Source organism: Euleptes europaea, chromosome 2 (assembly GCF_029931775.1).
Source record: "Euleptes europaea isolate rEulEur1 chromosome 2, rEulEur1.hap1, whole genome shotgun sequence".
Taxonomy (NCBI): Eukaryota; Metazoa; Chordata; class Lepidosauria; order Squamata; family Sphaerodactylidae; genus Euleptes; species Euleptes europaea.
The window spans coordinates 76046102-76061727 of NC_079313.1; the positions used below are offsets into that span (position 1 = coordinate 76046102).

Consider the following 15626-nt stretch of genomic DNA (forward strand, 5'->3'; position numbering starts at 1 on the left):
TCTCCTTTAAAGCCCCACTTTGAAATGTCCTGGGGGTTCACCATTTCAGCTATTCTATTGGGCCCTTCTCTAGGCTGCAGCAAACCTGTGGAGATGCTGGCTGGGGGGTAGAGAGGCTTGATACAGGCTTGGTATGTCTGGCTTGGACTTTTAGATTTTTGTAACATCTGCTTGCTTTTTAAATGATTGTGCATTGTCTCCTCAAGCCTGTTAATGGTTTGCAGGATTGGGAAGTGGGCTGCAAAGGGGCCTTGAATCCTTGTAGGGCTGCCAACTGGCCAAGAAGGAATTGGCCTGGCCTGCTCTTGTGCCCTTGGAAAGCCAGTAGTGTAGTGGATAAGAGCGGTGGTTTGGAGCGGTGGACTCTTAACTGGGTTTGATTCCCCACTCCTCCACATGAAGCCAGCTGGGTGGCCTTGGGCTAGTCACAGCTCTCTCAGCCCCACCTACCTCACAGGGTGTCTGTTGTGGGCAGGGGAAGGGAAGGTGATTGTAAGCCAGTTTGAGTCTCCCTTAAGTGGTAGAGAAAGTCAGCATATTAAAAACCAACTCTTCTTCTTCTTCTTCTAGTTTGATCTGCAGAAATCAGCAGATGAAGTAATTCCTCCACACCAAGCTGCTGTAAAAGGCACAGCTACAGAGGGTAGCTGAAAAGTTGGCAACCCTATATCATTATGAAATCATTAACACACTGTCTTACTCTTTTAGGGAAAGCTGCCAGTACCAGATGCTAGATCTGCAGCTGCCCAAACAGAGAAGAGGAGGAAACCAACTGAGCCTCTCTGTAGCACTGAATTGCTCAGCCAGCAGAGGGTAGAGCTGCCAGCTTGTAAAGATGATTCCCTGTGGATGGGGTGTAAATTTTGCAGACTGTTGATCCCTGAGGATTGTTTCCAATATTTTTTCCTTGCAAAAGAAATCATTGCCCTTAGGGGAAGCATTAAAAGGGTTTGTGTGCGTGCACAACCAGAGCTCTCTTTATCCATCTGCCCTGTCCAAGCCTCCAGTTATTCTTTCTCAGTGCCTGCAAGGTTGTACAGTGTTGGCAAGTTTTGGGTATAGCTCAGAAGAACACTCAAATTTCTTGTTATGTCTTCGGTGGATGGATTGCAGTACCAAGCTCTCTATGAATATAAGAAGGACCGGGAGGAAGGGTTGGCTCTCTCTCCTGGAGACCTGCTCACGGTCAGTAGAGCAGGTCTCCTTTCTGCGGAGTCTAAGGCGGGAGATAAGAGGACTCCCCAAGGGTGGCTGAATGGCTTCAATGAACGCACCAAGGAATGGGGAGATTTCCCAATCGCATATGTGGAGTACCTGGGCCCCGTGAGGACTGTGCCCTCCACATCGAAATCTAGGCCCAGACCTCTGCCACCGACACCTGCTGGGATGCCTACCAGCCACCTAAAGGGTGAGTACTTCTTCAAATGAACAAGTTCTTTACGATGCACACAGTATATGAGTTCAGTTCTTTATTATTACAGTCCATGACCAGTATGTATATAAAGGAAACATTAATTACAGAAAGAATAAAATGTATATACAAATGATCTTGTTAAACACAAGATAGTCCTAATAGACTATGACAGCTAAAACTACGCATATCTGTCAGCAATTTAACACTTCGACATTCTCATGGGCAAATACTACAGAATAAGTCATTTCAGGGACTAAAATCTCTACCACTCTTCAGGATTAAAGGCCCTTCTCAATTTTTACAGACCTGGGTGTAAAACTGGGCAACCAATCGTGTCGTAACGATATATGAGCTTCACAGCACCACAGCAACATTCCTAATAGTACCCTTGTGAAAGGGTATCGTATTTGAATTAAATGGCCTTTAGCCTTATACCTCATAGGACTTTCTCCACTCTTCCTCCCACTATCTGCACTTCTTCCCCACCAAAAAAGAAGAGAATATGCTTCTCCAAGAAGCTTCCCCACTAAATATAAACTTTACCACTGTGGGGGAGGGGGCTTTCTTGAAAGCCATATTATTGTGCTGTTCATAGACTGTGTGCTTGAAAGCATCATGTTCACACAGCACAAAGCACTGGAGGACTAAGAGCAAGGCAAGGGTGGGGATGGAAGGCTCATCCATAGCCAGTGTTCCAGCTAGGGTTGCCAACCTCCAGGTACTAGCTGGAGATCTCCTGATATTAACACTGATCTCCAGCTGATAGAGATCAGTTCACCTGGAGAAAATGGCCTCTTTGGCAACTGGACTCTATGGCATTGATGCCCCTCCCTCCAAAAACCCCACCCTCCTCAGGCTCTGCCCAAAAACCTCCCGCCGGTGGCGAAGAGGGACCTGGCAACCCTAGTTCCAGCTGCTCCTTTGATTTTGTGTGCAGGGTAATTATTTACATGCAAGAAGTCAATGGCCAGCCAAACATGTGGCTGTTGGTGTGTTGGGGAGTGGAGGTTTATACTGGGGTGGAGGTGGGAGAGAAATATTAGGCCATTGCCGGCTTTCATTTCTATGAAAGCTACTGCTGACATTTTGAAGACTTTCTTCTCTGTGAGTTGGCCATATGACGTGCGTAAAGAGAAGTCTGCTATCAATTAAAGAAAGGCCCGGCGGTATCGCTTCTGTTGAAATGTCTGTAGTCTTGAGGGCTGGTTGGGAGGATATTAACGTGGGAGGTGATGGACATGCACTGCTTCATAGCCAAGTGCTGTTGGCCAGAAAACAGAGTTTGAATTGGCCCTGTGAGAACTGCACTCCGATTGCAGCTCAGAAATGCACTCATTATATGGTTGGGGGAGAGTTATGCTTTATTGGAATCAGAAGAAGAAGAAGAGTTGGTTTTTATATGCCGGCTTTCTCTACCACTTAAGGGAGAATCAAACCAATTTACAATCTCCTTCCCTTCCCCTCCCCACAATAGACTTCCTGTGGGGTAGGTGGGGCTATGAGAGTTCGGAGAGAACTGTGACTAGCCCAAGGTCACCCAGCTGGCCTCATGTGTAGGAGTGGGGAAACCAACCAACCAAATAAATAAATAAATAAACCCAGTTCTCCAGTTTAGAGTCTGCCGCTCACGTGCACGAGTGGGGAATCAAACCTGGTTCTCCAGATTAGAGTCCACTTCTCCAAACCACTGCTCTTAACCACTACACCCTGCTGGCTCACCAGCATTTTCTATATATGACCTCTAAGATCACAGGCTGGCAATTGGTAGCCTGATGGTTGCATGCAGCTATCATTCTCTTAGGAGCATTTCAGCTGTCAGGTTTTTTCAATAATCTTTAGCTATTGCTAGAATAAACTGAATAGGCAAAATCTTAGGACAGTATTTTCAGTACCAGACAACAGGTTCCCCAGCCCTGGGCTAAATGGCAAAACCATAATCCTGTAATAAATAAAATAAAATAACAGTCCATCTCTGTTTGATCTTCATGTGCATATAGTACATGTTGCTACTTGCGGCATGATAGGGATCTGTCCTTTGTCTGTTTGCACTGACATGAAGGAAATATGGTTGTGAGCTAACAGGATGTGTGGACTTTGTGACTTCCATTGATTCTGCATTTGGCTCTGACCACTGTACATGTCCAGACTTTCTGGTAGCCATAATTTGTGCACTGTGGATGATCTAGAGTCCATAAAGTCTTCAGATAGCTGGGCAATAGTCCCAACTCACCAGGCTATTTGCAGACAGTGTAGCTATGTTTGGCCATCTCTAACTTTAATATTGGCCTTTTATGCAGGGACATTTCCGCCAACTGCTTTCGGGCTTCCTCTTTATTATGCATGCTTTTTCCACTCTCCCCTCGCCTCACTCTCCCTGCACATTTTGCCAGGGTTTTCCAGATTCTGTTTTAGCCAGAATCTCAAGAGTTTTGAGTAACTCAGAACACATGCAGCTGCCTTATACTGAATAAGGCCCTTGGTCCATCAAAGTCAGTATTGTCTACTCAGACCGGCAGTGGCTCTCCAGGATCTCAGCTAGAGGTCTTTCACATAGGGTCATGCCAAAAAAAAAAAAAAAAAAGTCGGTAAATTTTGGGTTTGGGTTTATTGGGCCTGATTTTTTTTTTTTTTTTTTTTTTGGTGAACCCGGAAATATGGGTATTCTGTTTATTTCCGGGTATACTGAAAAAATTCAGGCCCATTATAGTCTATGGGGATTTTTTTCGAAGCTCCTGTGGGGGCATTTTTGGAGGAAGAGTCACCAAATTTGCAGCGTGGTGAACTTTGGGACAGGGGGTCCAATTTTATGGGCCAGCAAAGGGGTCACCCCCATTCTCCAGGCATTTGTGAGCTGAACTGTCCATTGGTTTTCAGGTTCAGAAGTTCAGCATTGCCAAAGACTGGCAGAAAGAGCCGATTGGCAGGCTGGCGCCTCAAAGTCTGAGGCTCCCTTCATATCTGGAGCACATAGCACGATGTCCATGCAAATTAGCTTCCAAACTGAGGAAAAAGGTTTAAATGCAAGAAAAATAAGACATGGAAAACATTTCTTTTGGTGGCAAATTAAATCCTGTGAACAGTCCTTTATTATAGTCATCAAAAATCTGATTTCAAGAGATGGTCATGGTGCGGGGAAATGAAGCCTCTATTCAGGGTGACCTTCAGTTTGCGAACAAGTTTCCGGAGGGGGGTGATATTGGAGCCAGTCGAAGCCTTGACCACGGGGGCTGTTCTGAAGGACACTGCTCATCCGTGCAGGTGCGGAAGTCTCCTTTGGAAGCCTGGTGGTGTGAGCAGCTGTTGAAGCTGGTTCTTTTTAGTTGGAAGGTATATCCCTCCAGACGGGACTGGGTGAGCCCCATCTTTTAAATAACCCTTATGCTTGATCCAGATTAACCCACTGAAAGGTGATGGTTGGTCAGACCAAGTTGGCTCCGATTACACAACCCCCTACCTCAAAAGGGCCCCAACTATGGGACCCTAATAAAACCAGTCAAAGATAGAGAAATGGGAAAAAGCACAGAGCTGTGCATCTGAGCAAAGGCAAATAGCTGAACTCGATTTTTCGGGAATTGCCTATTTGGCTTCAGGCAGATTCCCAGGTTTTGGTACTCAGTCTACCCCAAACCCAAATATTGCCAAAATGGCTAATTTTGGGTTTATTTTCGGTTTTGGTATATTGATATGCACAATCCTACTTTCACATCACCTACTTGCCTAGTCCCAATAACTGGAGATGCTGGGGACTGAACCTGGGACCTTCTGCATGCCAAACAGATTCTCTATAAACTGAGCCACAGCCCCTCCTCTACTTCTCCCAAATTGAATGAAACACCAAAATGCTTTGTGGCAATCCATGCACCAAAATCTGTAGACAAGATATGTATCATCACCGTATCAGTGCAGCATCTCTCTTAAAAACAGGCTTCTCTTTTCCATCTTAGGTACCTTTCTACCTTCCAGCTGACTATAGAGAATTAACAGTTTGATCCTAACCATGTTTACTGTGTGCCATGGGATTTATTTATTTATTTATCTATTTATTTAGTATATGTAGAATTGAAGACTTTATGCCTCTGAATACCTGCTCTCTGCTCTGCCCAACATCTAAATCTCCCCCCAAAGTTATAATCAGAATATCGGTGCAAAACTGTGTCTGATTCATAGAGTATAGTCTGATCACTGCTTTGGTGAGACTGGCACAGATATCAAGACTGTTTAGTGAAATGCTTGCTGTGTGAATATAAGTCTGACCTATACAGACCCATCGACTGAGATCACAGAAGAACTCAATTTGTTGCCTATTGTGTGTTCCAGGTTATTTCAGTGGCATTATTCTGGTTTAAAATTGGCAGACAAGGAGAACAGGGTCCAGTTCCTTAATATATACTGCTTACAGGAATGCCTTCTTTTTGCTGCAGTAGAAACACTGGTGCATGTATTATTCTGTTAAAGAAATACAACCAGTTTTTGACCTTACAGAATAAGCAGTGGGAAGATGCAAAGGAAAGGGTCTGCTGACATATAGGTAAGGTTGCCAGGTCCCTCTTCACCACCTGCAATAGGTTTTTGGGGCGGAGCCTGAGGAGGGGGGGTTTGGGGAGGGACTTCAATGCCATAGAGTCCAAATGCCAAAGCGGCCATTTTCTCCAGGTGACCTGATCTCTATCGGCTGGAGATCAGTTGTACTAGCAAGAGATCTCCAGCTAGTACCTAGAGGTTGGACACCCTATGTATAGGTAAGCCAAAACAGCTCAACTCTGTTACATCTAAAATCAGCATTGAAAAAACACTGTTGCCATTTATACAGATTTATTTGCTTGAACATTTTCAGGTGTCAAAGGGACAAAATATCTGGGGCTGACTATATCTGTACTGGCGCTGCTCCTATGATTGGTTCACTGCTGAATTTCAGAGGAACATCTAAGAAATGGAATAAAACAGATGAGAAAATCTTCACCTACTTAGTTTTCACGTCAGGCAGCTGACACTGGCCCTGCTCCCATGCTTTTCCAAAGACAGCAGGTCTGCCCGGGGTCTGCCTTAGATTGCACCTACCCTACAACTAAATTGTGGTCAAAAGATGTTCCATTGATTTCTCATTTTATTTGATGGGATTTGGGTAGCTGAACCACTGTAGAGTATCTGAAATGGGTGACAGGAATTGATCCACCTTTTTAAGATCATAGATTATGAAGTTTCCGATTCCTTCAAAAGCTAAAATAGTGGAGTGTGAAACATCTTCAGTATATATTGTATTGATCTCTGGCTTAATAATGTTAATGCTTTCTTCATCTATTTCTATGTACTTTATGTTCAGATGAAGAAATTAAGTATTGGGGTTAGTGAGGGTCTCTCCGGGCTGTTGACTCAAAATAGCAGGTGGTCAGGACAAGCACCCCCCCCCCCCGGTCTGCCACCCCCAAGGTCCAGGGATGTGCCTGCATCCTAACTTAATGTTGTTAGGGTAATCCCCAGCACCAAAGAGCAGTGCACTGGTGTAACCCTTAGCTAGCTGGGACTTGAAGTCTGGATGGCTGCTGATGCTAGAGGAAAGAGAACAGGCTGTTGTTTGCTTCCCTTTGGCCCATGTTAGGATATTCAGTGTTGGTTAGTGTGGCTGGGCCTTTGGCGATTGCTTCCCAAGTAAAAGAATAACTCGTTTCTCCTCAGATCCAAACAACTGCATTCTTTAATGTTTAACGCTAACTGGATAATAATTGAAAAATGCAGAACTGGGAACAGGTAGGGTTACCAGGTCTCTCTTGGTCACTGGCAGAAGTAGAAGAGTTGGTTTTTATATGCCGACTTTCTCTACCACTTAAAAGGCAGAATCAAACCTGCTAACAATCTCTTTCCCTTCCCCTCCCCACAACAGACACCCTATGAGGTAAGTGGGGCTGAGAGAGCTCTATCAGAGCTGTGACTAGCCCAAGGTCACCCAGCTGGCTTCATGTGTAGGAACAGGGAAACAAATCCAGTTCACCAGATTAGCCTCTGCCACTCATGTGGAGGAGTGGGGAATCAAAACCGGTTCTCCAGATTAGATTCCACCACTCCAAACCACTGCTCTTAACCACTACACCAAGCTGGCTGGAGGTTTTTGGGCAGAGCCTGAGGAGGATGAGGCTTGGGGAGGGGACTTCAATGCCATGAAACCAATTGCCAAACCGGCCATTTTCTCAAGGTGAACTGATTTCTATCGGCTGACAATCAGTTGTAATAGTGGGAGATCTCCAGCTTTTACCTGGAGGTTGGCAACCCTAGGAACAGGAGAGTGGTCTTTGTTCTTATTCTTTATTCATTCAAACTTACAGTCTTCTGAGGCTTTTTCTGCCAGCATTCTGATGTGGGGTGGGGGTTAATCTCCTCTCTTCAGGACTTCTATGTAGCAGGTACCTTCACGAACTTTGCCTTAAGACTAACTGTAATCTACCTATCCACATGCAAGGTGGCAGAGCATGAATGGGCTTAGTCTGCTACCTCTTGAATAATAAAGCTTGATCACCCCTGCAGCTCTGCACTGGTAAGGAAGTCCCAGCAGTTTAATAGGTGATTGGCTGGAGGCTCTCTCCTCTCCCGCTGATGGTAACATCGTGAAGCAGTAAGATTAATTGAAGATCCAAGCCAACTTGGTGATATTTATACGATCCTGTGTTGTCATGAGTGGAACATCTGGAACAATTAACCTGCTTATAGGAGGAAATAAGACTTGTAATGTGATTCTATCTGTCATCCCCCTTATCCTCCCTCCTCAAATCATTAGTGCAGTGACTGATACAGTACCCTTAATTGCAGGAGGACAGATGTTGTCAAGATGGTCAAAGCCCCACCCCTTCAAACATGACCTTCCCATCATGGACCATGGCTCAGTGATAGAGAATCTGCTTGGCATGCAGTAGGTCCCAGGTTCAATCCCCGGCATCTCCAGTTAGAGGGACTAGACAAGTAGGTGATGTGAAAGGTTGCTACCTGAGACCCTGGAGAGCCGCTGCTGGTCTGAGTGGACAATACTGACTTTGATGGACCAAGGGTCTGATTCAGTGTAAGGCAGCTTCATGTGTTCATGTGTTCATATCTTTAATATAGGACACAAGTTAATTAGATCAGTCATTTTTAAGGGGATGCTCTTTGTTTGACAGAAATTCCAGCAATCTAGTGCAATTATCCATGGCTTTGAACTTCACTGTGAATACTTGCTGATAACAGTAGCTCCTGTCACGTTCTAGCTCTCCTTAACTTGTGGAAATTTCACTTCAAGATACTAGGGTGCAGGGCTTTGCATTGTATTCCAACACAATAGTTTAGAAGCGGTAAAGGAACAACAGTTGAAAACTTTGAAAAGCAGAGCATGCAAGGCCAAAATATTGATTTAAGTTTTATCAATAATAAAATGATACACAGAGGTTTTGGTACTGTTGTTTTGTATTTCCATGTGGTTTTATGCAAGATTTAACTTGCAGTGTATTCTGCACAACTTTTTCTAGCACTGCACAACTTTTTCTAGCATTTGGAATCATGCCTAGTACCATAAAGAGAAGCACATAGGTAAAGCTTCTAAGGGAAAATTCTCTTATTTACTTCATTTATAACCCACCTTTCTCACCAATGGAAACCCAAAAGGGTTTACACCATTCTCCTCTCCTCCAGCTTATCCTCACCACAACCCTGGTTGAGCTGAGAGTGTGTGACTGGCCAAAGGTCATCCAGCAAGCTTCCATGGCAGAGTAGGGATTCAAACCAGGGTCTCCTAGATCCTAGTTTGACACTCTAACCACTAAACCACATGGGCTCTCAATCTTTACCCACTACACATTGTTTAGCAATGTTTGGAGGTGGTTAGAGACTGTGGGTCATTAAAATGTGAGGAATTATCTGGCTATTCTCAAGTTAGAAATCTTTTTGCCATTTTCCACCTGCATTTTACGAATTAGGTCAGAAGTTGCCTCGAGTAAGTTTTGGGGAGCAAGAGTTTCCATGCATGCATGCAGACTGGGCTAGGAGTGTAGGTGAACTCACTTATGGGTGACTCATACTTTACCGGTATATGTCAGGTATCAAATGTCTGTTGCACACACAAGTTTGAACACTAGAGAGAAGCATGTCTAAAAACATGCCTGCTGTGACTCCTGAGTCCACTATTTGTCCCTGTGTCATTATAGATGCAGGACTCCCTTTCATAAATTATTGTGTTTAGTTCATTTTCTCATTTAGCAATGAGTTGCTCTGCACAGCACCTACTGCATTTAGGCAGTTGATATTTACATTTCACAAAGTCATATTTGTCATCTGTATCAGTTCGCAGTTGAGCTGCACCACAAGATGGGATCACATGCCAAAAAGTGTTCTGCTCTGTTCAAAGAAGGTTGTTTCGTGTTTCAAACATTAAGTGAACTCATTTGTTAAAATGCTGTTTGGGCAAAGCACTCCAGTACCCTGACATGGAGAGCGCTGGCATCCAGACAATGAAGGGACAGCAATGTCTTTGAAAGAAAGATGCAGAAGATTAAGGGGTTGTGTTTGCAAAAATACTGTGCGCTGATCTTTTGGGTGCAAGTGGTCTTTTCAGGTATGTGCTGATGATGCCTGCAGCATTTGCCAGCTCTAGGACATCAAAGGGAGTTTAGCTATTTGGCCAAGTGTGTTTTCTTTGAATTTCTTGTCCCAGATTGCTGGCCAGGAATCAAAACAAAGAAGAAGGTCATTAATGCATGGGTACTTTCACTCACATTCACCCCCGTCTGACTCGACTGTTTCTTGGAGTTATGCATGAGTTTTCGTCCATTAGAGATGACCTCACGGCCAGCCCTCACAAATCCCAGGTCTTCCCATTCTTGTAATAACCCGGTTCTTCAATCTCCCCTGAGATCAACTCGGGTGAAATCTCCATGCATAAACCAAAGTGCAGGACAGAGGAGTTGGGGGAGGGTTACGTTTTTCTCCCAGCACTACAGCCAATTACAAAGCAGCATTTCAAGGAGCAGGGACTCAAATGCTTCTTGATTTGAGCTTGGTGACTGCTGGTACATAGCAATTTTTGGATTCGCAACAGAAAAGTGTGGGTCAAGCGAGCATCAAACCCCAGGTAAAACTCCCATGCATAAACAACTGAAGTGGGACGTATAAAAGTTGTTTGTGGTTAGATAAGAATATAAGAACATAAGAACATAAGAACATAAGAAAGGCCCTGCTGGATCAGACCAAGGCCCATCAAGTCCAGCAGTCTGTTCACACAGTGGCCAACCAGGTGCCTCTAGGAAGCCACAAACAAGACGACTGCATCAGCAGCACCCTGCCCGTGCTCCACCGCACCCAAAATAATAGGCATGCTCCTCTGATACTAGAGAGAATAGGTATGCAGCATGACTAGTATCCATTTTAACTAATAGCCATGAATACCTCTTTCCTCAATGAAATATGTCCACTCCCCTCTTAAAGCCCTCCAAGCTGGCAGCCATCACCACATCCTGGGGCAGGGAGTTCCAGAATTTAACTATGTGTTGTGTGAAAAAATACTTCCTTTTATAAGTTTTGAATCTCTCATCCTCCAGCTTTAGCAGATGACCCCGAGTTCTAGTATTATGGGAGAGGGAGAAAAACCTCTCCCTGTCCACTATCTCCAAACCATGCATAATTTTATAGACCTCTATCATGTCTCCCCTTAGCCACCTTCTTTCCAAGCTAAACAGCCCTAAGCGTCTTAACCGCTCCCCATAGGACAGTTGCTCTTGTCCCCTAATCATTTTGGTTGCTCTTTTCTGCACCTTCTCAAGCTCTGTAGTATCCTTTTTTAGGTGTGGTGACCAGAACTGTACACAGTATTCCAAGTGTGGTCTTATAGGATTCTTTATATGTTTAGACGTGTATTTTGTAACATTTGTATAACATTGTTATAGTATGTACTTTTGGCATATTAAATTGTTGGGCTTGGTTAGGACCTTTAGTATTTAAGCATGCCTTGTGTTATGGCCATAGTTGGTGTTAGCTTTTGATAGTCTATACATTGTACAGCATGATTGCAATTTTTGCACTTTTGTTAAATTAATTGTTTGTAAGCAGAAGAACAGGAAGAGATGCATCTTTTGTCCAGTGCTTTTTAAATGACATTTCCACCCCCTCTGATTTGTGAAAAGCTAACAACACTGATGCTGTGGGAATAACTAATAGGAAACATGTTGAACAACCCTCAAGTATATCAAGTGTATTGAGACATGATAATTCTGAATACTTATGATAATTCTGAATACACAACATGCCCATAAATTTTGCAGGAATGTCATTTATGAAGATAGCCTGATCCCCATTGAAACTCTTGAAAGCAGTGTCACCTGGAATTTTAGAAAGAGAATGTTTTCAGATGTCTATCAGCTGCAGCTTAAATTACAACTCTTTTTTAAAGCGATGTTTCACACACGTTTGTTTCTTCACAGGACTGTAGATTCTCAATTTCGCATGAGGGGTCATGTAGCTGAGTAAGTTCCATGGGACAGGGGGTCCAATTTTATGGACCCACAAAGGGGTCACCCCCATCCTCCAGGCATTTGCAAGCTGATTGGCAGGCTGGCACCTCAAAGTCTGGGGTCTGCCTTCGAATCTGGGGCGCATAACATGACGTCCATGCAAATTAGCTTCCAAACTGAGGAAAACAACTTAAATGCAAGAAATGTAAGTCACGGAAAACATTTCTTTTGGTGTCAAATGACATCCTGTGAACAGTCCTTTACTGTAGTCATCAAAAATCTGATTTCAGGAGATGGTCACGGTGCGGGGAAATGAAGCCTCTACTCGGGGTGACCTTCAGTTTGCAGCAGGTTTTCAGGGGGTGGTGATATTGGAGCCAGCTGAAGTCATGACCTCGGGGGCTGCTTGAAGGCGATTGCTCATCTGCGCGGGTGAGGAAGTCTCCTTCGGAAGCCTGGTGGTGTGAGCAGCTGTTGAAGCCGGTTCTTTTTGGTTGGAGGGTATATCCCTCTGGACGGGACTTGGTGAGCCATGTCATTTAAATAACCCTTATGCTTGATCCAGAGTAAACCTTATGCTTGATCCAGATTAATCTGCTGAAAGGTAATGGTTGGCCAGACCAAGTTGGCTCCGATTGCATGACCCTGACCTCAAAAGCGCCCCAACTATGGGGCCCTAACAAAACTAGTCAAAAAAAGAGATAGAAAGCACAGAGCTGTGCATCTGAGCAAAGGTGAATAGCTGAACCCGTAAAAGCCGAATAATTATTCAACTTTTTTAGGAATCGCCTATTTGGCTTTGGGAAGATTCCCAGGTTTTGGCATTCGTAACCCAAATATTGCTGAAACGGCTAATTTTGGGTTTATTTTCAGTTCAGGTATATTGATATGCACAACCCTACTCCTCAGAGTATGTACATTTAATTGCATACATCATACCTTGCTGAAGGACGATTATGTCCAATATGCTTTTTACATTGGGATATGCAGCATGCTGGTAGAATTATTTTCTTGCTCGTTATTGCAAAGCCTCATGAAGAACAAGGCATTCCAGTGTTTTAGTGGCCACAGATGTTCCTTTAGCAGCTACTCCTAACTGCATCCAAGACTGTGACAGCCCCAAATTAAGTCCAAAATGGAGCATTCAACACAGACCCCATAGAATGGTTTTTCCTCTTTGAAGTCTTTCATGCATTTAAAAGTAGACCTTTTCTGTTCTTTGCAGAGCTATTGCCAGGGTAGGATATGTGGTGGCCAGATGGACAGTTTGGTGGCTTAAAAATATGTGGATAAATGTTTTCTTTCTTTTTTTCATCTGCAGCTTGTCCTATAGTATGCATCTAAAAACTCACTTCAGCCATTGTTGGTCAGCACAGCTGCCTGTTCCTTAATCAGCAGAGCTTTACAGTTCGTTGCTTTTGAGTTTGCTTGTACAGATAGTAGAAGCCCTTCAGTCCCCTTGGCTTCCCTAACTTCTTCTATTTGCATAATCTAAGAGGAATGGCATACCACCTCCCAAAGAGCATCAGCTCTGGGCATCCCTTTGTTTTACTCATATTATTTTTCTTCTCACCTGTCAGAGCAACAAAAGCAGACAGGGTACAACTGAGGTTCCTTAGGCAGCAGAAGCTGGATTTTTTTTCACCTAACCGAGAAATGCTGACTTTATTCCTGGTAATCAAAGAGTAACAACAGCTTATGTAGTTGTGCCATCCCACAAAGGAAGTGATGAACAGAAGATAGATATGAATTGTGTTCAATATTCTCCTGCTACACCTCAGAATAGCACCAACAAAATCCTGACACATCACAATATCTCTAAAGAGACACACAATGTGTTTTTAATTGATCACTTTACCTTTGGTTTCATTACGGGTAATGGTTGGGGAGTAGGGTTGCCAACTGCCAGGTAGTAGCAGGAGATCTCCTGCTAATTCAACTGATCTCCAGCTGATAGAGATCAGATCACCTGGAGAAAAATGGCCGCATTGGCAATTGAACTCTATGGCATTGAAGTCCCTCCCCTCCCCAAACCGCGCCCTCCTCAGGCTCCGCCCCCAAAATCTCCTGCCCGTGGCGAAGAGGGACCTGGCAACCCTATTGGGGAGACTTCCCCCAGAAGGCTACTTCCCTTCAAAGGCCTTTCCCAATGTGTTCTTTTCCCCCACAATGACTGTTTCTTACGTGGTAGCACATTTGTTCCATGGACATGGCTAGGGATGTAGATTCCTCAGTTTCCCCGAAAAGGGGCGCTGGGCTGAACTTGGCCCAGGCCCATACTTAGTCATTTATATGAAATTATTTCAATATGAAATTATTTATGTTTTCAAAAACCACCGGCCACCAACAATTAATCATGTGGTTTTTTAAACATACTTTCCCCACTCGTAATAGTTGGGGCCACTCATGACGGCATAAGTAGCACAGGCGCTGGCGTAGAGGGGCCCCAATGCCAATGCAGCCCCTTCCTGGCCTCCTGAGGACTTTCATGCTAATGAAGTGCTGTATTAACTTCATTTATGGGAAAAGCATATACTCTCTCATATATGTAGGCACATTCACAAGTTAATATAAGATGCCATGCTCAGATATAAGAGCCTAAGCATCAGACACATATATTCTACACACATATGTATATTCAGATAGCATAAGACACACACACATATATATATTATCATACACAAGTCTAGAATCTCTTTGCATTATGGGTAACCTGTATTCTTTGGTCAAGTAACATTTAATGCTGAGGAGCCTGGGTCAGGATGACCTGTTTGCAGTCAGCTGAATGTGAGATCATTCTCGCTTGGTACAACCAGGCTTCTTAATTGGGGCTAAAATTTTGATTTAAGAGCAAGAAATGTCATGATGGAATGTTAACTCTCTTTTCTTCATCATTAGCTATAGCCAACCTTCCGAAGATTTCTATAGGATATGTAAATATCTGTTTATACGTTCCATGTAATCAGTGGCTAAAGTCTTCTACGTAATTATCATTAGTGCTGTCTGTCAATGACCTATAAAACATGTTGTCTTCTTTTGTTCTAGGAAGAGCTCTGACTTTATACTCTCAGTTTGAGAAAAGAGTTCTTCCACGTGCTATATCTGCTCTCTTATTGATCAATAAAAGACCTGCTTAATTGTTAACCTCTGTCTTGAATTACTTGATTGACTGCTAAAAGTAATTAGGACTTTACATTTGGCGTCCCAACATGTGTGGTTTTTGTCGGACTGGCCGGCAGGCCCTCCATAAAACTTTACACCGCCCATAAAAGTTGGGGGGGGAAAGTCGCTTTTAGGCTCTCCTGGTTCTCAACCGGCCACTGCTGAGTGAATCCTGCTCTTCTCCGGGGAATTCTCGAGGATCTGCGCGCAACCCAGCTGTTTTTACAGCCACCAATTCCTCCAGCCTTCCATCGAGAAGAAAAGGTGGATCTCACGACCGTCCGCTTGACCCTGCCATAAGAGGTTAACAGCCGCGCTTGCGTTTCTCTGGGGAGGTTTCCTGGGCTGATTTACTTATGTGAGTATTTCTGGTTCAACTGAAACACTGTCTGTCTAGAGTGTGTGTCGAGGCTGCCTGAGTGGTGCGCTTCCCCCAGAGCGAGCATCGACCTTGCAAGCGGCAGGTGACGGGGGGAGTGTGCGTGTTGTCATAAATCCCTTTGTCTCGAGGAAGCGGACCCCTTACCTCTTCCTTCGTTCCCCTCCCTTTTGGGTCTTGTCTGCGTGTAACTGCAGCCTCATTTGTCTCC

At 44.1% G+C, this 15626-nt stretch overlaps 1 protein-coding gene across 1 annotated transcript in view; it reads left to right on the forward strand.

Annotated features, from left to right (window-relative positions):
- Window positions 1-1089: 1089 nt before the first annotated feature.
- Window positions 1090-15626, forward strand: part of PIK3R3 (phosphoinositide-3-kinase regulatory subunit 3) — a 293502-nt gene continuing 278965 nt past the window's right edge. The window contains exon 1 of the mRNA XM_056844282.1: window positions 1090-1408. Coding sequence (XP_056700260.1) covers window positions 1090-1408 — 319 coding nt within the window. The remainder of the gene's footprint in view (window positions 1409-15626) is intronic.